The following is a 21,324-nucleotide window of genomic DNA, read 5'->3' on the forward strand; positions in this document are numbered from 1 at the left end:
TTTGCCCACCTTGGCCTCCCAAATTGCTGGGATTGCATGTGGGAGCCACTGCACTTGGAGGCTTTCTTTCAATAAACTGGTGCCTAACAATATGCTGCCTTAGGTGCCATTTCCACTCCCTGAAAACTCCTTTCTGACCAGACTCACTGTCTCCTTAACACACCTGACCAAACCTACCTCCTTGCCTCTGTCAACTCGTACTCCACAAATGCCATGGCTTCTCCTGTCTACCCTGCTGAGTCTCATCCAACCTTCCTGCCTACTTAAGGCTCAGCTCACCTTGCTGTTTTATATGTAACTTTTCCTAATCTTTCCCAATATATAGTGATTTCTCCACTTTTGAATTTCTACAAGTACTTTTTGTACAATTATCATGCTGGTCCTTTGTTTTCAACTAGACTCCTTGAGTGTCCTACTCCTTGTAACTATTTGCTAATTGATTATTCCTTCAGAATCAGTATTTCAAGCATGCAAAATGTGTAGGAGAATATGGACCCAAAGACGGAGCACAGAGACAAATAGAGGAATGGAAAATTTTGCCTACAACCATGATGTTCTCAAGGTTAGCTGACTGTGTTCTAAAATCCACTCAAATTCCCATTTTGAGAGTTGCTATGTGAGGAAGGTCTGACCCTGTGGTGTTGGGACAACTTGCTCATGGAGTTACAGTTCTTGCCTAACAGGAACCTACTATGGTAAGAAAAAGACTCAAGCTGGTTCGTTTGTTTTTAAGGTTGCAAGGTAATCAAGTCCATAACCACACTTGCTCTCACATTTACTGAAACAGGCCAATCTCAGAACTAAATGATAAAAATGAAAATTAATCAGGGACTCCCATGGGCCTCACATATGGCAGTTTTGAATCTGTTCTTTTTTTCACTATCATAATTGTTTTTTTAAACTCATTTTCTCTGGTTGAATACACAACTGTAAAAAAACGTGGGGGTAGTGGTGGTGATAGAGATGAATAAGCCTATGGAAACAGTGAGACATCTACAGAGACAAAATTAGGAAGGAAGGAAATAAAAGCAATTTCAGTATCTCTGTGCAAGGCCTGCATACCTTTCCTTGCCAATACCCCTGGATCAGGCTTGTCTCACGAGGTAGCAGGTGTTTCCTTGACTCACACAGAAAACAAGCCCTTGGGCTTCTTGTGATGTTAGGGCAAGTTACATTCAGCACATGAACACTGGGCCCTGCTTTGCCTGTCCGTCCTTCCCAGAAGAGACACAGATGATCAAGTAGTTGAGAAAACAGTTCAAGAGGAGGCTTTGTGTCTTGTGTCTTTTCTTTCTTTTCTTTCCTTTTTTTGAAACGGAGTCTCGCTCTGTTGCCCAGGCTGGAGTGCAGTGGCATTACCTCGACTCACTGCAGCCTTCGCCTCCTGTGTTCAAGTGATTCTCCTGCCTCAGCCTCCTGAGTAGCTGGGTTTACAGGTGACTGCCACCACGCCCAGCTAATTTTTGTATTTGTAATAGAGATGGGGTTTCACTCTGTTAGCCAGGATGGTCTCGATCTCCTGACCTCGTGATCCACCTACCTCGGCCTCCCAAAGTGCTGGAATTACAGGCATAAGCCACAGCACCCGGCCCTGTGTCTTTTCTTAATTCAAGTGAACTTAAAGTAAAAATGCTTCTTAACATTATAAAGTAGGACTATGTCCCCTCCATTGAATTTTTGTAAAAAAGTCGAATAGGGATAGAAAGCAAGCAACCAGATAGAATATCATGCCCCAGAACATCATTTACCTTGGTAGAACATTACCACTTTAACACATAGAAACCTTTTCACACTAGTTAACAAATAGCATTAAGCATGATTCAAGTCAAGATTTTAAAAACTTGGCTGATGCCTCTCATTAAGAGTTGAAAACTATATAGACTCTTGCTCCGGGAAACTGTGTTCTGACATTTTAATAGTATTGCCTTAGCAAGAGCAGAAAATCCATGAACTTAGATTCACAGAAAGTAAATCAAGAATCCATCCAAAATGGAGTGCCTCTTGCTGAGTGATGGGATGGTTTTCATGTGAGATGTCAGTGCAGCTTCTATACTTGACATAAAAGTTCCCATTTAAAAAAAACGGAACTGCTGCTCAATTTTTTTTTAATCAAGCAGAGTTATCTAAAGTGCTTTTAAGAAGAGACTATTAGGAAAGGAATGGAAAGCAGTCATTATGACTAATCTGCTTTAGGAGTTGGGGTAACCAGTATTACAGGAGGGACTTTCAGAGCCATGGGGACTTTTTAGGCAACTCAAATTCCTTCAATTGTTTGCAGTGGTCCTCTCGAGGGGATGTAATGAGCTGACATGCACCAGAACAGATAGAATGCACTGCCAGCTGGTAGTTTACTCTTGTACAGGAAGGCTGCTTTTCTAACACACAATTCTTTGTTGTGTTAAAGAGAAATAAATATATAAAAGCCTAAAAGTAAGCTTTCAATTCTTTATGTCTGGCAAAATTTTCAGTACAATGTGCCTTGAGGATATATCCACGGTGCTGTCTTACAGGGTTGTTACGAAAGAATAAGCTCATACTATAATAACCACCGCATACACTTTACAGTTTATAAAGAACTTACATATACATTTTCTCAGTTGAACCTCACAACATCAGTGGGAGGCAGGGGAGGCAGATATTATTATCTCTTGAGAGGGAGTGACCCTGCTGCTGCTGCTGTTTATGTGTGGGTTTTGGTTTAGGAAGACTAAGTTGATTGTGTTGTATTTTCAAGTATTTTATATCGTACAAGGATGTTTATTGCAGCACTGTTTATAACAAGGAAAAATTGGAACCTACTCGAATGTTTGCTAATAGGGGACTGATTAAACTATGGTACAAGCTTAGATATGACTCTGTAGTCATTAAGAGTTTTGGTGAGGTATTAGAAATAAATGCGTTGATGTTGAAGTATATTTATTGATGAAGGAAATTGTTCACAATATTTCAGCCAATAAACAATAGTACATGCATTTTTTGTAATAGGAAAAAATGCACATGGTAAAATAGTGGTTATCTTTGTGTGCTGTGAATATGTATGATACTTGTTTTCTTTTTCATGCTTATCTATCAATTCTAATTTTAGTGTCAATAAATATTAAAAATGTACTATCTGACATTTTCAACAAGATTAACTTCTACAATGAAAGTTAATGGAAAATATATGGCTCCACCTCTGGGCCTCATGGGTAAAGTGATCCTGGGCATGTAGATGTGTCAGCCATGGTTGTGGCAGGGCCCTGAGTTCAATCAGATGGCACAAATGGAGTGTGAATCAGGTGTGTCTTACAGTGCTGTGCAAAGGGATAAGGAGCAAACAAGGGTGACAAGGCACCAGACACCAGCAACACTGGGAAGACACGATAACTCCTAGGGCCAAAAGGACAAGAGGAGGAAATAGATTTACCAAGTTACCAGAGCCCTGGGGACAGGAGTTGTGAACGAACTCCCCTCGTTCCATGGTAGCTACCACAGCAAAGCATAGCAAGCTTTGTCAGACACCAGTGAAGACAGGAAGAAGTGCCCTGACCTCTTTCCTCCTGCATTTCCTGCTGGTGCCTTCTGCTGACAAAGCCCTATGGGAAGCCAGCTGGCAGGAGATTCCTAGAGTCAGCCTCTTGGTGCGTAGCAAGGGGCAAAGCAGGGCAAAAAATGGGTCTGGCCATGGGGGCTGTGCAGCAAACACAGTGAGCAGAACACAGGTCAGTCCCTGGGAGAAAAGGGTGTTTCTTAGGAAGCTGAAACAGAAAGGAAGAGCCTGTTGGGGCAGGATGGCCTGAGTAATTTGATTTTTTTGCCTGTGCTCAGAGCTTCAAAACTGTGGGGATGAGATCACAGATCACCTAATGCAAACTGAAAACAAAATTTCTTTATGGAATTTTATGCAGAGTTAAAATTATGTACCTTTGGACCCCAATAATATCATCCTTGCTGCTTGAAGAGAAGAGGGGACTGCCAGGGAAAGGAAGACCGAAGTCATCTCAGATGTACCTCACTGCTTCCTGCTGTCCCATCTTTATTCCTATGCTCTCTCTCACTTCAGTGTCTTCGTCACCAGCCCCACATGATAGCTTAACAAGAGGTAGCATGCATCTAGTGAGCACCTGCTTAGAGCAAGCAGTGGGGGAGGCACTGTTTGTGGTAGGCACTCAACATGATAAACTGATTTAATTCTCACAACAACTCTATGAAGAAAGTGATATTGTTCCCCAATCTACTGAGCAGCTAAGAACATTGATAATGGACCCAGGCTGCTTAGATTTGAATGCTGCCTCTGCCATTTCCCAGCTCTGTGACTCAGTTTTCTTATCTGTAAATGGGGATAATAATAGTGTCTACCTACTGGGATGGTTGTGAGGATTAATTGGAGCAACATGAGTAAAGTGTTCTGAACTGGGCTTCACATAGCAAGCCTAAGTCTCCAGTTCCCACATAAGGAAACTGAGGCATAGAGATGTTAAGGTAGTTGCCTCAAATCAGAGTTCATAAACGGCAGACCTGGACTCTGACCAGGAAGTGGGGTTCCTTCATGTGGGCTCTGAACCACTATCCAGTATTGCATAAAAGGGCCTTTCCCATTCCCTCCCTGCTACTTTGAGCAGAGAGAATGGGATCACCCTCACTAACTGCCTAAATGAGTCTCTCACATTTTGGAACACCCTCCCCACTGCCCAGATGAAGATCTGCAGAAATCTCATCCATGCTTCAAACCATACTCCTCCAGGGTCACTTCCCACTCGCTCCAGGCAGAAGGAAGAGTGCAGATCCCCAGCAATGGTCAGCAGCAGATGGGGGCAGGAGTGTCGTGGCTTTTTTGTCTCATCTTCCTTGGGATCAGACAAAACGGAGACTGGGGTTGTGAGGTTTTCAAGGCCCAGGTCAGCAGGTGGGTCTTCAGTTTCCAAAATGTACACCATGGAGAGTCATGACTAAAGCACACTCCAGCTCAGCTATCTGCTCTGGGCCAAAATAGGGGATGGGGCAGCCTCCTTCCTTGCATGGAGGATGCCAAGCACGTCACCATAATCAGTTAATCCCCTAACCTATGTAGGGTCAGAAGCAGTCACCTGGGTAAAATAATGAGGAAAAACCAACATGAAACATCAAGGTAACTGACAGAACTCAGATGGGAATTCAAGAATTCTTTAAGCCTGGGCCACAGCATGATCTCTCGTGTTCTTTATTTCATTTCTTGGAAACTAGCTTACCTGTATTTCTTTCTTGCCTTCCTCTTAGCCAGGGGCTTTATAACAAGATTTTTTGTCAGTCTCATCTTTCATTTCAGAGTGAAATATGATCAATTACCAATGACAACAGAACACACTGAAAGCTGTGTCACCAGTGAGTCAAAAGTCCCCAATGTAATGTCCATGACTTGAAAACACAACAATCAAGTGGCCATTCAACAAATCCCTTTTCCTTCCATTCTTTTCTTCTTTCTTCTTTTCTGGCTTGGTATTCAATGTACATTGAAATAATATGAATGCAACAAGATGTCCTCAATTTCACAGGTGCGTAGTGACCAAAGTCAAAAGAGATTGCCTAGTGTTCATAGAAAACAGAAACTCTTCCAAAAACATCATGCACCAGTGAAAAGTATATAATGTAAGTTTGCAAAATGTTGGTTGGTGCTTCATTTTCTCATTTTACTCATCTTCATAAAGTTGCTTTTAGGAAAGGAGTCACTTAGTCAATTATAATAGTTCTTCACTGAAACTGAGCTGGGTCACACATACTGCTGAGTGGTGCCCTGGCTGGAGCCTGGCATCCGGCCTGGTGAGAGTAGGAAGCAATACAGAAGAGGCTCTGTAGACAGTTTCCTTATCTGTCAAATGAAAGGGATAGGCTAACCTTAAATAATATCTAAGGTTTCTTTCAACCAAAAAAACATACGGTTTTCTCCCTAGCTCTGGACCTGAGCTATGTTCTGAGTTTTTAATTAATTCAGAAAATGCTCTTAGCTTTGAACCGAGTGTAGGGGCATCAAGATGTGAGTAGCAGAGATAGGAGAGTAGGTGGATGCTGGGCCTTTGCTGCCCATAGTAGAATTTTCTGGTGATTAGAAAATGTGCCCTCAATCAGGCAAGAGAAAGAAATAAAGGGTATTCAAATAGGAAGAGAGAAAGTCAAATTGTCTCTATTTGCAAATGACATGATTCTATATCTAGAAAAACCCATCGTCTCAGCCCAAAAGCTTCTTAAGGTGATAGGTAACTTCAGCAAAGTCTCAGGATACAAAATCAATGTGCAAAAATCACAAGCATTCCTATACACCAACAACAGACAAGCAGTGAGCTAAATCATGAGTGAACTCCCATTCACAATTGCTACAAAGAAAATAAAATACCTAGGAATAGAGCTAACAAGGGAAGTGAAGGACCTCTTCAAGGAGGACTACAAACCACTGCTCAAGGAAATCAGAGAGGAAACAAACAAATGGAAAAACATTCCATGCTCATGGATAGGAAGAATCAATATTCTGAAAATGGCCATACTGTCCAAAGTATTTTATAGATTCAATGCTATTCCCATTAAACTACCATTGACATTCTTCACAGAATTAGAAAAAAACTGTTTTAAAATTCATATGGGACAACAACAAAAAAGCCTGAATAGCAAAGACAATCCTAATCAAAAAGCACAAAATTGGAGGCATCATGCTACCCAACTTCAAACTATACTACAAGGCTACAATAACTAAAACAGCATGGTACTGGTACAAAAACAGACACATAAACCAATGGAACAGAATAGAGAACTCAGAAATAAGACTACACATCTACAGCCATCAGATCTTTGACAAACCTGACAAAAACAACCAATGGGAAAATGATTCCCTATTTAATAAATGGTGCTGGGAGAAATGGCTAGCCATATGCAGAAAATTGAAACTGGACCCCTTCCTTACATTTTATACAAAAATTAACTCAAGGTGAATTATAACTTAAATGTAAAACTCAAAACTGTAAGAACCCTAGAAGAAAATCTAGGCAACACCATTCAAGATATAGGCATGGGCAAAGATTTCATGACAAAAATGTCAAAAACAATTGCAACAAAAGCAAAAATTGACAAATGGGATCTAATCAAGCTAAAGAGCTTTTGTACAGCAAAAGAGACTATCATGAGAGTGAACAGACAACCTACAGAACAGGAGAAAATTTTTGCAGTCTACCCACTTGACAAAGGTCTAATATTCAGAATCTACAAGGAACTTAAGCAAATTTACAAAAACAACAACAAACAAGCCCGTTAAAAAGCGAGCAAAGGACATGAACAGACACTTCTCAAAGGAAGACATTATGTGGCCAACAAACATATGAAAAAAAGCTCAACATCACTAATCATTAGAGAAACACAAATGAAAACCATAGTGAGATACCATCTCATGCCAGTCAGAATGGAGATTATTAAAAAATCAGGAAACAACAGATGCTGGTGAGGCTGTGGAGAAATAAGAACACTTTTACATTGTTGGTGGGAATGTAAATTAGTTCAACCATCCTGGAAGACAGTGCGGCAATTCCTCAAAGACCTGGAACTAGAAATACCATCTGACCTAGCAATCCCATTACTGGGTATATACTCAAAGGAATATAAATCATTCTTTTTTTGTTATTATTATACTTTAAGTTCTAGGGTACATGTGCACAACGTGCAGGTTTGTTACATATGTATACATGTGCCATGTTGGTTTGCTGCACCCATTAACTCGTCATTTACATTAGGTATTTCTCCTAATGCTATCCCTCCCCCATCCCCCCACCCCATGACAGGCCCCAGTGTGTGATGTTCCCCACCCTGTGTCCAAGTGTTCTCATTGTTCAATTCCCACCTATGAGTGAGAACATGCGGTGTTTGGTTTTCTGTCCTTGCGATAGTTTGCTCAGAATGATGGTTTCCAGCTTCAACCACGTCACTACAAAGGACACGAACTCATCCTCAAAGGAATATAAATCATTCTATTATAAAGACACATGCATGCATATGTTTATTGCAGCACTATTCACAATAGCAAAGGCATAGAATCAACCAAAATGCCCACCAATGATAGACTGGATAAAGAAAATGTAGTACATATACACCATGGAATACTATGCAGCCATAAAAAGGAATGAGATTATGTCTTCTGCAGGGACATGGGTTGAGTTGAAGCCATTATCTTCAGCAAACTAACACAGGAACAGAAAACCAAACTCTGTAGGTTCTCATTTATAAGTGGGAGCTAAACAATGTGAACATATAGACACAGGGAGGGGAACAACACGTACTGGGACCTGTAGGGTGGGGGCAGGGGGAGGGAGAGCATCAGGATAAATAGCTAATGCATGCTGGCTTAATACCTAGGTGATGGGTTGATGGGTGTAACAAACCACCATGGCACACTTTTACCTATGTAACAATCCTGCATATCCTGTACATGTATCCCAGAACTTAAAATAATTTAAAAAAAAAGAAAAGAAAATATGCCCTCCTTGGGTGAAAGTGCCTCTAGGGCACGGGGCTTAGTGAGCTGACAGTTCCTTTTATAAATTAGGAAGAGACACCCTTCCGCTGTGTAGATGCAGCTTGTGCCAGAGTGCTCTGCTTGGTGAATGAAGCCCTCACTTACTCTTCAGCCAAGCCCCGTTGGACAGGGCAGCACCTGCACAACCTACCTGAAGACCAGTGGGATGGGTGCCACAGCCACGAGCAGAATCCTTTCAAAGCCTCCACAGTACCTAGGCAGGAACCTTGTTACCTAAATACACATGCACACACACATACACACACACACACATACACACCCCTTTGGTGCCAATGTGAGTAATTTCTTGAACTATAACACACAGACCTCTCACTTTACAGAAAAAGCATGCTTTATGAATAAGCACAAGAGAGATAGTGTCTTAGCCTTAGTTTTCTAGAAAGCAGAGCCTGGTAAAAGTGCATGAATGCAGGTGGTTTGTTTTTGGGAAATAGACGCACCAGGAATGGGAGATTGAGAGATATCAAAGAGGAGGGAAGGCTGATCAAGGTGCTCCAATGAACTGGTCCCTATTGTGGTAAGTGGGCCTCCATCCTGCTTGGCTCTCTGAGGAACTATAGAGATTATATCTTAGGACTGTCCTCCCAAAGGACAGAAGAGAGGAACATTTCCTGGCTTCTGGCATCTATTGGTCAAGGGTTTCCCCTGGAATGCTAACTCCTCAAACATCCTGTGGAAACATGTCAGAATGTAAGTTGTGGGTGGTGCTAGCAGAGGCATTGGGGCAAGGAAGGCAATCCCATGTCCAGATAAGTGTCTATTCTGGAAAGAATGAATCACTGTAGAAGGCATCTGATGTAAAAAGCCTATCACCAAGTGACTGGCTAGTCTTCTTCAAGACATGTACAACATGGAGTGTTTCACATCAATCTCTCTGGTGAAAATCACATATTCAGGACAGCGGTTGCTAGACTGGTCTTGGTGAGATGGCACTAATGCCACTGGGGCCATGCAGAGCCTCTATCCCTGTCCCATGTTCCCTCTGTCATGCAGTGGCTAGGGAGAGAGGCTGGCTGGTATCCTCAGGACATCCTATCATCTCGTTATTCAGTGCCTCACTTGCAGAGGAGGTTCTCTTGTGGGCCTTGATGTGAGACAGAAATCTACATGCTATGTGTCCAGTACTATAGGTCCATCTTCTTTGAGGCTTCTGACTCAACCAGCAAGCCATTCGCCACTGCCAGTGGGTCCACATATAACCTTAACTCAGACCACTTCTCCCGCCCTACAAAGAGAATGAGCAAGTGCATTGTTCTCGGCTCTGCTTACTGGGAGGGGTAACTTTCACTGTCCTCAGGGCCACCCCTCCATGGGACTCTAGCCTGGTGGTAGTCACATTTTTCACTACCACCAGCCTATTAAGGCAGCCCATCTATGAACTAAGTTCAAGTTTTTGTCCTCATAGGTTGGTTATAGGAAATTATAAGACTTTAGGGCCAGGCATGGTGGCTCACACCTGTAATCCCAGCACTTTGGGAGGCCGAGACGGGCAGATCACCTGAGGTCAGGAGTTTGAGACCAGCCTGGCCAATATGGCAAAATCCTGTCTCTACTAAAAAAACAAAAATTAGCCAGGCATGGTGGCCCACTCCTGTAATCCCAGCTACTTGTGAGGTTGAGGCACGAGAATCGCTTGAACCCAGGAGGTGGAGGTTGCAGTGAGCCGAGATCGCACCACTGCACTCCAGCCTGGGTGATGGACAGAGACTTTGTCTAAAAAAAAAAGACTTTAGATGTGAACTGAACAAGAGAGGTAAATAACACAGAAATCTAGGGCAGATGGAATTGACTTGCACCCTCTGGATCTCTTCTGGCCCATTTCATTGTATGATGGATTACTGCTGTGCCTGCCTGACATTGTGACCAACATTGTGGATCTGAAAATACTCAGCTCAACAGGGGTTGCTCTGGCTGCGTGGTCACTTGATGTCCCATGTGCAGAAGATTCATCTCTGTCAGAGTTCAGGATGGAGCTAGTTTTCAAATGGTATGTACTTTTCTGTTGGAGAAAGAAGGCCTAGTTCCAGAACCATAGGATCTGTGCTGCAACTCTCCTTACTGAACTTGTCAGAGACTCCATACACATAGCATCTTTATTTGCAATAAGTAGCACCATTAAATCTGCCGGCCATCTAGCATGAGTGTAAGAGCCACTTGTGTCATAGCCGGGATCTGCTGCAGATCTTACTCTGACATTCAAAACTGGCAGCCTTGCAAGTTACCCAAAAAATGAGTTAGAGCAATATTCCCAAGAGAAGTATTTGCAATCTCTGACTTCTAAATATTTTTAAGTGGCTTTAAAACACCTCAAAATTATTTGACACTCTTTCTATCAAGAGAGGGGGTCTATGTTCTATCCCCTGGAATCTGGCTAGGCTTTTTACTGGTTCAACTAATAGAGTATGGTGAAAGCTACTATACTATATAGTATAGTACTATACAGTATAGTACTATACTACATAACTTTAGTATACTATAGTATATACTTATGTGTGTGTATATATAAAATATATATGTATATAATATACACACACACACAGTACATATAGTGCAGTACTATACTATATGACTCCTGAGGCTAGATCATAAAAGACCAGGTCACTTCTTTCTTGTTCAGTAGGATCCTTCCTCTTCCAACTACTTGCAAACTGCTGTATTGAGAAGAGTCTAAGCCACAAGGAGAGGGTATATGTTGGTGTTTCATTCGATGGTCCTCACTGAGCCCAGCCTTCCAGTGACACAGCTCAGGCATTAGAAATGTAAACGAAGATGACTCCAGAAGATTTCAGCCCAGTTTGTTTCACCCCCAGCCATTTGAGTTTTCCCAACTTAGGTTCTAGCCAGCCTTTCTTAACTAGAGTTTTTTTTATCTGAGCTACAGAAGACAGAAAATGGTTTGAATGACTATTTTCTCAGTTCTACCAAGTATGGCACATCACTATATCATTCTAGATACCTAGGAGAGAAATTAGTTCATTTCACATAAATGGAAGCTTTAAGGGATTACAGCTGAATTCTATTATGGATGCCCAGTTTAGCAAAGCTGGCAGGAATCTAAAAGTAGAGACAAGACATTCCTGCTGTTCTCTGTCCAAATTCCTGACCCACAGAATCCATGGGTTTAGCCATATTGTGGTGCTTTACATCAGTAAGTTTGGGGGTGGTTTGTTATGTTGCAATAGAAAGCCAGAATAGGGTACAAGAGCTAACATCTTGTGCTTTACCTCAAAGACTCTGTGCCAGCATGCCTTAGATTATTGGACTCTTAAAAATGTCACTGATGGGCAGGTTGGGGAATCTTTGTGAGGTTTCATTCTCACCCGCTGAAACTCAAGTTGCTACTTCTGTTTAGCAGGTTAAATCTGCATAATGCCATCAAGATAGTGTGCCAGTATAGTCCATATGCCTATGGAATATTAAGACAATTAAGATCCCTGCAGACTGTTTTGTGACATTGCCCAAGAGGCTTCACATAGCCTTAGGCAAGACTATCAATGTGTACTGATGTCCTTCTCACTTAGAGGAGACCTGCTTTTGATCCCATTTATTGATGAGGATTGAAAAGAACATATTCACCAGATCAATAGCAACATACTGAGTGCCAGAGGCTGTGTTGGTCTGTTTAGTAAAGATATCCCATCTGGCTCAGCAGCTGAGATTGGAGCTACCACTTGATTAAGTTTATGGTAGTCCACTGTCATCCACCATGGTCTGTCAGTTTATTTTTCCAAGCACCATACAGGTGAATTATATAGAGAGATGCTGGAGAACATCATCCAGCAGAAATGGTGGTACCAATTCTCTTTGCTGGTGGCACTAATTTTCTTTTGGAATAGTGCTAACTTGGGTACAGTCTCCTGGCTTGTGGGGTTGTGCTGGATAGTTTCAGAGACTTCCACTTGTCCCTTCCTACCCTAATGGCTTTTACTCAATAGGCTAGGGAACCTGTGGGAAGATTCTGCCGCTACATTGCTTATCCATCCAAATTATGCTCTTGGACAATGGGAAAATAACCACAGGTTGAGTTCATGGGTCCATTTGATCCAATTTGAAGTGTGCTTGTGGCAGCTTTCCTTTTTTTTTTTTTTTTTTCTAATTCTACAAGTTAAGTACCACTCTAGTTAGCCATTCATCTGTCTCACCAGTGGGAATACCTTGGTCTCTTAGCCACTCCCACAGGTGCCTGAGAGCTGAGGCATCTTCCAATCTGGTTGTCCATTATAGTAATCATATGTACCTATACTTTGCTACTGTCACTTAAGAATTGCTGCCTGGCCCCTCACATTTCAGAATCCTGTTATCCTGATTGATGCTAAGAAGTCCAGTGTTGTAGCAGCATCTCATACTATCAACTGCAGTTTATGAGGGACAGACACCATTGCCACTTCTCAAAAGAAGCCAGTGCTTTCTCATCAGTGCATTTCGTATTGCTTTAGTCAAAGGAACACCCTCTGGGACTTCCTGGGGAATATAGACAGATGAAGAATTCTCTGATCTCACTAATAAATCCATTTTAACATTTCTATCTCCTTCTGACCCTTCCTTGATACTCCACCAAATTTATTCTAGCAACTCTACCTTATTCACTATAGCCTATTGTGTTCAAGCTTCAAAGAGTCACCCTACCAATGTGTTAGGACTGGATCCAGATGTTTTTGCCAGGATATTAAATTCTGAGTCATGGAAGAAGACTTGCATATCAATTAATTCTTCCTATCCATCTTTATATTCAGGATTTCCTTGTCCAACTCTCTCCAGATGTATTCCCACATGTGTTTTCCTGGATTCTGCCAGTGCCTGTTTGCTAGGTCTTGCATGGCTTTTGGTATAGAAGGAACAGGCATTGTATTTCCTGGATCGGGCTGTGCTGAGACATGACTCCAGCTATTGGTTATGAGAAGAGGGCAAGGTCAGAATTTGAGGACAAGCATTGTCCTGCGAAGCACTTGCCTCAGCTGAGGCCTTTGCTGCATTTCTGCATAAGGGCAGACTGTTTAGAAACAGGGAGATGTTTTTTTCCTTTGAGTCCAGAGTGTTCATAAAGCTGGAGATTTACTATTTGCAGGCTTGTTTACTCAAATATTCTTATCCCAGGTCTCAGGATCCTATTCCTTTCATATTAGGAGTTTTGACTTTGCAAAGAACATCTGTTGAGGCCATGCATTCAATTGTCTTTGTAATCCTGCATGACTTAAAAGTGAATTCTAGCCTTGATTTTCAGCAGAGTCCATCCTGCAACTGCAGAATTTAAGGATATGTTAGGACATTACCAAGCAGCTTTGATAATCTGGTGGTTAGTTGTCATAAGCCTGTTTTTGACAAATCATATGTTCCAAAGATGAGTGCAACAATATCTTTCATCCCACATGGAACATGTACTTATCACTCTCCCATTATGAGATAAAATCTTGCTCTTCCACTCCCCTAAATCTGCTGAGCCCTGTGACTGCTTTGATGAAAAGAACAAAGTAGAAATAATATAGTGCCAATTCTGAGTATAGCTGCCCTAGTTCTTCTACTTCCTGCCTCTTAGAATGCCTGCTTGGGGGAAACTAGCCACCATGTTCGAAGTGTGACTACCCTGAGCCCTCTATGCTGTGAGAGCCCCAGATGAGTTTGCAGCTGACAGCCAGCATCAATGCTGGCCATGTGAGTGAGCCATCTTGAACTTCAAGCCCAGAGAAGCCTTATGTTGTCTCCAGACCCAGCTACCATGTGTCTAGAACCATATCGGATACCCTGAGGGAGAACCAACCAACTCAACTGAGTTAGCTTACCATATCATAAGAGAAAATAATACATTGTTTGGAGCCCTAAGTTTTGGGGTAGTTTGTTACAGAGCAGTAGATAAACAGAATAGCTGATAAAGCCATTAACAAAAGCCAGCCAAGTCCCGATTCCTATAATTATCACTGTGCCACACTGCTTAATTGGCATAGGTGCCACCTTCCACCTGCTTCTCCTTCCAGTACTCTCTGGTGCAATGCTTCTTTGTGCCATCCCACTTATGACCAGAAATGGGCTCCTTCTTCGTGTCATATTGGTGAATGGTTCATCTTGAACATTTGACCCTGAGCATCTGATTTCTAGAACCACTTCTAATGCCCACTAGCCATCTGATACCAACTGTCTTAGCCTGGATTTCTCAAGAAAATGAAGCCCGAGACAAGGCTTTACATGCCAAGGCCAAGGTTTTTATTTTTATTTTTTCCTGGATTTGAAGCTCATCAAACTCTATATTTATAATAGATGCATTTTTATATGTAAATTATACCTTAATAAAACTGATCTTAAAATAACTGTTTTAGAGTTAAGACTTCCCTGAGTGCAAATCCCAACTTTGTCACTTATTAGTTGTGTGATCTTGGGTAAGCCATTTAACTTCTACAGGCTACTTCTCTGTGATATGGATAATAATAGTACTTATCATATAAGGTGCTTGTTAAAAATTGAGACAGTAAATCAATATAAAGTGCTTAGCCCGGGTCTGGAGCACAGTTAGCACTCAATTAACGTTATCTGTTATTTTTACCATTACTACTATTAATAGTACTTTAATATGTAATCAAAGTGAATTAACAGTAGTGTATACAGCTTTGATTCTATCATGTGACTGTGATCAGACTCAAGAGATCTGTTTATTGTCTTCATCAAGTCTGAAATTGAAGAGTCGTTCCTGGACTGGAGGAGATGGAAAACTGAAATGACACTTTCTTGTGTGGCTCTTGATACTAATTAATAGTAGCATGAATGTGTAGAGAGAGCACAGATTTGGAAACAGATAACCGTAGGTCCCAATCTCTGACCCTTATTAACTGTGTGATCTTAAGCAAGTTGCTTAACCTTTCAGAATCTTTGTTCTTTTAATGAAATAGGAGAATAAAGTACCTAACTGATAGGATTGTTGTGAGGGCTTAATGAGAGAATGTATGTGTGGTAGCCATTTTCCAAAGAAAGCAGCTATTCTCCAATAATGGCTCCCCAGTAAGCTTCACCTCCTGGTATTCACACCCAAGACACAAATATGCTGCCACACACCCACACAGAGAAGTCATTCCCAAAATTTTAAGTAACTGATAACACATTTTAGCCCGGAGGAAGAAATCTCCTCCTACATTGAAATGATACTGCCTTTTGTAGCTAGGTCTTAAGAAGCATTGAAGTTCTCTGCCTTGGTTTCAGGAACTTGGTAAAGACTCTCAAAGTAAGCAATTGAAGAGGCCATGTGGAGACACAGTGAGGACAGCCAGACCCAAACTGTTCAAGCTACCCCCGCTCAGATATCACATACATGAGTGAAGGACTTGCTCTAGAAGAAACCACATGGAGAAGAATGGAGGTCCCAGACAGTGGCCTTTTGTTTTGTGTGGGGAATACCCATCTTCAGCTATTTGAGCCACCCAGCTGAGGCCACAGACTTTGTGGGACAGAGAAAAACAGTCCCTAGTTGTGCCCTGACTAAATTTCAGACTTCCAGAGTCACAAGCATAATACAATAATTGTTGTTTTACACCCCCATATTTTGGGGTGGTTTGTTACACACCAATAGATACCTGGGATAGTATGTATTGGAAGCTCTTGGCACATGATAAATTAGTTCCCAGCACAGAATATAGCATTTTAAGAATTCCCTTCTAAGTAAGCAGCCAAAGTGTTTCTTTGTATAGAATTTAGAGGTTGCCATGTTTTGTACCAACTGTCTAGGCTTAGACCAGGGATTGTGCCTGACCCTCAGAAGGTTGGCCTGCATCCTAGGAGATGGCTTGGTTAGGAGCTCTGGGAGAAAGTTATGGGCCAGAGGCTGGGAAGCAATGCAAACTTTAAGAAGGAGAAGCCATGAGGAGGAAGATGAGATGACAAGATCACCTTCCAGTTCTCTGTGAGCTGGGGAGTCTGGGTGTGATGGGCGTTGTAATTTGAATGATGTTCTAGTATTCTTTCTTCCCTGTGAACACCAACAGTACCCATTAACTGGAGCATCCTGAATAAATGGTTCTTGCATCTTCATCCCATCTGTGTATTTTCCATTTTTTGCTTAAGTTATTATTAAAGTTCACTCTAAGTATTACCTTTAAAATTATCTTTAAAGGAGGTTACTCCTAGGCTAAAATGTATCATCAGTTACCTAAAATTTTGGGAATGGCTTCTCTGTGTTGGTATCTGGCAGCATATTTGCTCTTTCTTGCAGTAACTTCAGTGTTCTATGGTCTGATCAGCTGCATCTGTATCCTACATTGCTCTGTGTTGATACTCCAATGATTAAAACGAGATTTCAAAATCAGTTGCTTTTGTTGAGAAGAGTAACTTCGGATTAGGTCTAAGCTAAAACGGCTCCCATAGGGCGGAAGCTTAGGTACACCCTGAGACTTCCTGAGTTACAATCTTTAAATATCCTCTGCAGCAGTCTTAAGTTTCACTGTTTGATCTTCTCCCAATATTTTAGTTACACTTTGAAATGGCAACAAGTCTAATGTAATAAAAGAACAAAAGTATTTTCAAAATGTTTCTAAGAGTGATGCCTTAGGGCAAAAAATAAGATGAGTTGAGCAGGGATGAGAGTTTTATCTGGCATGTAGGGAAAGACTGGTCAACATGGATTAGCTGGGAGAGACTTGGCTGTACACCAGTGAAAAAGACTTGAAGGTGTTAGTTGACCACAAACTTAATATACACTGAAAGTGTGGCACTTTTTCGAAAGGATTTAATCAAGTTGGTACTAAATTCATTTTAAACAATGCCCAGGTGAAGGAAGTTCATTGTCACAACTAGACACTGCACTGATCTGACTACAATGAGTAAGTATGTCAGTGCATTCAGCAGTTATTCAGGGAGCCATGACAAGCCAGATATCCAGGACACTGAAATGTCTTCAAATGAAGTCTTAGGTCAGGGATATTTCATTTCTTCTACACATATAGCTATTCTTTCAACAAAAATTTATTGATCATCCCTATGTGCCAGAACAGTGCTAGGGAAACAAAGATGTGGAGCCAGTTTCTGTTTCAAGGGACTCACAGTCCAGTAGGACTGACATGCAAGTAAGTAGACAATTACCATTCAATAATGGAACTCAACATCCTAATTTGTATACACACAGATAGCCTAGGAACTAGAAGAGGGAGTACCCAGCTCTTCCTAAAAGGGTCCAGGACATTTTTTCTAGAGGTAATGCTTATAGTGGCATTTAAATGATTTTAAAAGTTAATGATTTATTATATGCATATAATGAATAAAGGCAATATAGAAATAGGGAAGAGTCTAGACAAAAGCTCAGAGGAATGAGAGAGTGGAGCATATTTAGTAAAGGGCAAATTGTTTTATAAGGCTGGGGTATAGGAGGCAAAGGGGAAAGGGGAGAATGATGAGGCCAGGAAGATAAAGGCAAGCTCATGAAAGGAACTTTATGGGCTCCAAGGAAATTTGAATTTTATCCTGTAAGAAATGGGAATTCACTAAAAGAGCACTTTGGCAGAAGTATGGAGATTTGATAAGCCTAAGGACAAGGAGACCAGGTAGGAAGCTGTTGCAATAGTACAGATGAGAAATAATGAGAGTCTGAAGCAGTAGTCATAGGGAAAGAGGGATAGAATGAATGGCCAGGACAAAGAAACAACTCAGTGATGTGCTTATTAGCCCTTCCAGGCCACAATCTCTAACATTTTATACAGCCCACTGATACTTCATCTCTCCCTTCCATTGGCTCTTCTCACCATCAACACACCCTAGATTTTACTAGTGTATCTTGTTTATTGTTCATCTGCCCCTCTAGAATGTAAGTAAACTCCATGAGAGGCAGGGATTTCTGTGTTTGGTTCACTGCTATATCACCAGTACATGACACATAGGTACAAAAGTATGCTCTCATTGATAGAGGAGATAGACTCATCTTGTATTATTCCAAAGGATAAGATTCACCTAACAAGATATTTAATAATACAAAGCTGAATGTTTTTCCTTTAAGATCAGGAACAAGACAAGGAAACCACTTCTATTCAACATTGTAATAGAGTTCTAGCCAGTTCAATAAGACAAGAAAAATAAATAAAAGTATTCAAAGTTGAAAGGAAAAAGTAAATGGTCTTTATTTGCAAATTATCTATGTAGAAAATCCTATGGAATATATAATACAGTGATTAGAACTAGTAAATGAGCTTGGCAATGTTGCAGATAGAAGATCAGTCTAAATACTCAATTGTATTTCTATGTACCAACAACAAAGTATTGGAGATTAAAATTTAAAATATAGTACTATTTACAGTGACTTCAGAAATGTGAAATACTTAGGAACAAATTTGACAAGATTACAAAATATTGCTGAGATAAAATTTAAAGAGCTAAATAAATGGAGAGATATACTGTGTTTATGGGCTGAAAAACTAAATACTATTTAGATGTCAATTGTCCTCCAAAGTGGGTTTCTTATAGGCAGCATATCTATTTATTCACTCTGCCAATATCTGTCTATTCATTTTGGTGTTTAGATCATTTAATGTGATTTATTGACATGGTTAGATTTAAATCTATCTTCTTGCTATTTGTTTTCCATTTTCTCCATCTATTATTTGTTCTCTATTTCCTCTGCCTTCTTTTAGATTGCATGTTTTTTATGATTTCATTTTATCTCTTTTGTTGTCTTCTTAGCTAAAGCTCTTTGTTTTGCTATACTGCACTTTACACATAGCTTAAAAACCTTATAACAAACTACATCCATTATCCTTACATTATGTACATAGGAACAACAACAACAACAACAAAAACCAAAATGGCAGCAGATCCATAATCCTTCCAGGTTTTGTGCTATTTTTGTCATAGATTTTTCTTTATATATATTATAAATGTTATAATTTTTGTTTAAATGGTCAATTACCTTTTGGAGATAATAATAATAAAGCTTACATATTTGCCTATGCTGTGACCATTTCCATGCCCTTCATTTCTTTATGTAGTTCAGATTTCCAATTTGTGTCATCTTCCTTCTGACTAAAGGACTTCCTTTAACGTATTTTGTGGAATAGATCTACTGGTGACAAATTCTTTCTTCTTTTGTATGTCTGAAAATTCTTTATTTTGCCTTCATTTCTGAAAGACCTACTCACTGGTATAGACTTCAACATTAACAGTTTTCTCATGTTTAAAGGTGTTGCTCCACCTTTAAACAATTCTCTCACTTGCATTGTTTCTGATGAGGAACTTCTGGTTTTTTTTTTTTTTTTTCTCTGTACATAATGTGTCTTTTTTCTATGACTGCTCTTTAGATTTTCTCTTTACACTGGTTTTGGTTTTGAACAATTTGTTTACATTGTTCCTTGATGACCTTTCTTTCTTTCCTTTCTTTTTTTTGCTTTTGTTGCTCATTGCCCAGGCTGGAGTGCAATGGCACGATCTTGGCTCACCTCCACCTCTACCTCCTGGCTTCAAGTGATTCTCCTGCCTCAGCCCCCCAAGTAGCTGGGATTACAGGCATGTGCCACCATGCCCGGCTAATTTTGTATTTTTAGTAGAGACGAGGTTTCTCCATGTTGATCAGTTTGGTCTCTTACTCCTGAGCTCAGGTGATCCACCTGCCTCGGCCTCCCAAAGTGCTGGGATTACAGGCGTGAGCCACCACGCCCAGCTGATTACCTTTTCTTTATGGTTCCTGTGCTTGGGCTCTTGTTCTCTTTCCATTCCCCCACCTACTCTCCTTCTAGACACAAATTACACTAGTATTGATCCACTTGAATTTGTTCCATGAGCCAGTGAGTCTCTGTTCTTTTGTTTTTATTCTTTTTCCTCTCTGTGGTTTGAGAATAGTGTCTACCACCGTGTCTTAAAGTTTCTTAAAATTTTTTCTGCAATGCTCAATCTACCACTGATTTCATCAGTGAAAATTATATCTTAGAAATTATAGTTTTCGTTCCTAGACGTTCAATGTAAATATCTTCTAAGTTCAATTAAAATATCTTGTATGTCTGTTCTTCACTAGTTGACCACATGTAATACAATTATAAGAATTGTCTGAATGTCCTTGTCTGTTGATTCTAACATCTGTGTCAGCTCTGGGTTGGTTTTGATTGGTTGCTATTTCTCCTTATTATTGGTCATATTTTCCTACCTTCTTGCATACCTGGTAATTTTTTTACTGAATACCATACTTTGTGAATTTTACTTTGTTGGGTACTGGCTATTGTTGTATTCCTATAAATATTCTTGAGCTTTGTTCAGCGATGCAGTTAATTTGCCTATAAACAGTTTACTACTTTTGGGTCTTGTTTTTAAGATTTGTTAGGTGAAACCCAGAGCTGTTTTCAGTCTACTGTGAATTATTTTTCATTACTGAGAAAACAGCCTTCTGACTAGTATACCCAATGACCCACAAATTATGAGGTTTCTCAGTCTGGCTGGTAGAAACAGGCATGGTCCTGTTCCCTCTAATTTGTGGAGGTAGGACTTTCCTCGCTGGAAAGTTTCCTCACATGCATTTGTTGATCAGTACTCTGCAGAATATTCAAGAGGGAGCCTTGGTAGATCACTGGTGTTCTTTCTCTGTGCAGCTCTCTCCTCTTCAGTACTCTATCCCGAAAACTCTAGCTGTCTTAGTCTCCAGGAATCTCATTCCCATCATTTCTCAGGGAGTTCACTGGACTCCTGTGTCTGGATTCCCTGCATGAGGGCTGGAAAGTTCTCCCAAGGCAGTAAGTTTTTTGGAAGGCTTATTTTGTAGGGGCAATTGTTTGTTTCCTATCACTTGAGAATCACTGTTTTTTTGTTGCCTGACATCCAGTGTCTTGAAAAGTGTTGCTCATTATTTTGGTTGT

At 40.6% G+C, this 21,324-nt stretch overlaps 1 protein-coding gene across 2 annotated transcripts in view; it reads left to right on the forward strand.

Annotated features, from left to right (window-relative positions):
- The window catches only part of LOC101176418, a 109,213-nt gene extending 92,726 nt beyond the window's left edge, over positions 1–16,487 (forward strand). For both annotated transcript variants that reach the window (XM_030798483.1, XM_030798482.1), the window contains 2 exons: positions 453–562; positions 15,710–16,487. In XM_030798483.1, the coding sequence (XP_030654343.1) occupies positions 453–562; positions 15,710–15,826 (227 nt within the window). In that variant the 3' untranslated portion in view covers positions 15,827–16,487. The remainder of the gene's footprint in view (positions 1–452; positions 563–15,709) is intronic.
- Positions 16,488–21,324: the final 4,837 nt, after the last annotated feature.

Source organism: Nomascus leucogenys, chromosome 18, assembly GCF_006542625.1.
Source record: "Nomascus leucogenys isolate Asia chromosome 18, Asia_NLE_v1, whole genome shotgun sequence".
Lineage (NCBI taxonomy): Eukaryota > Metazoa > Chordata > Mammalia > Primates > Hylobatidae > Nomascus > Nomascus leucogenys.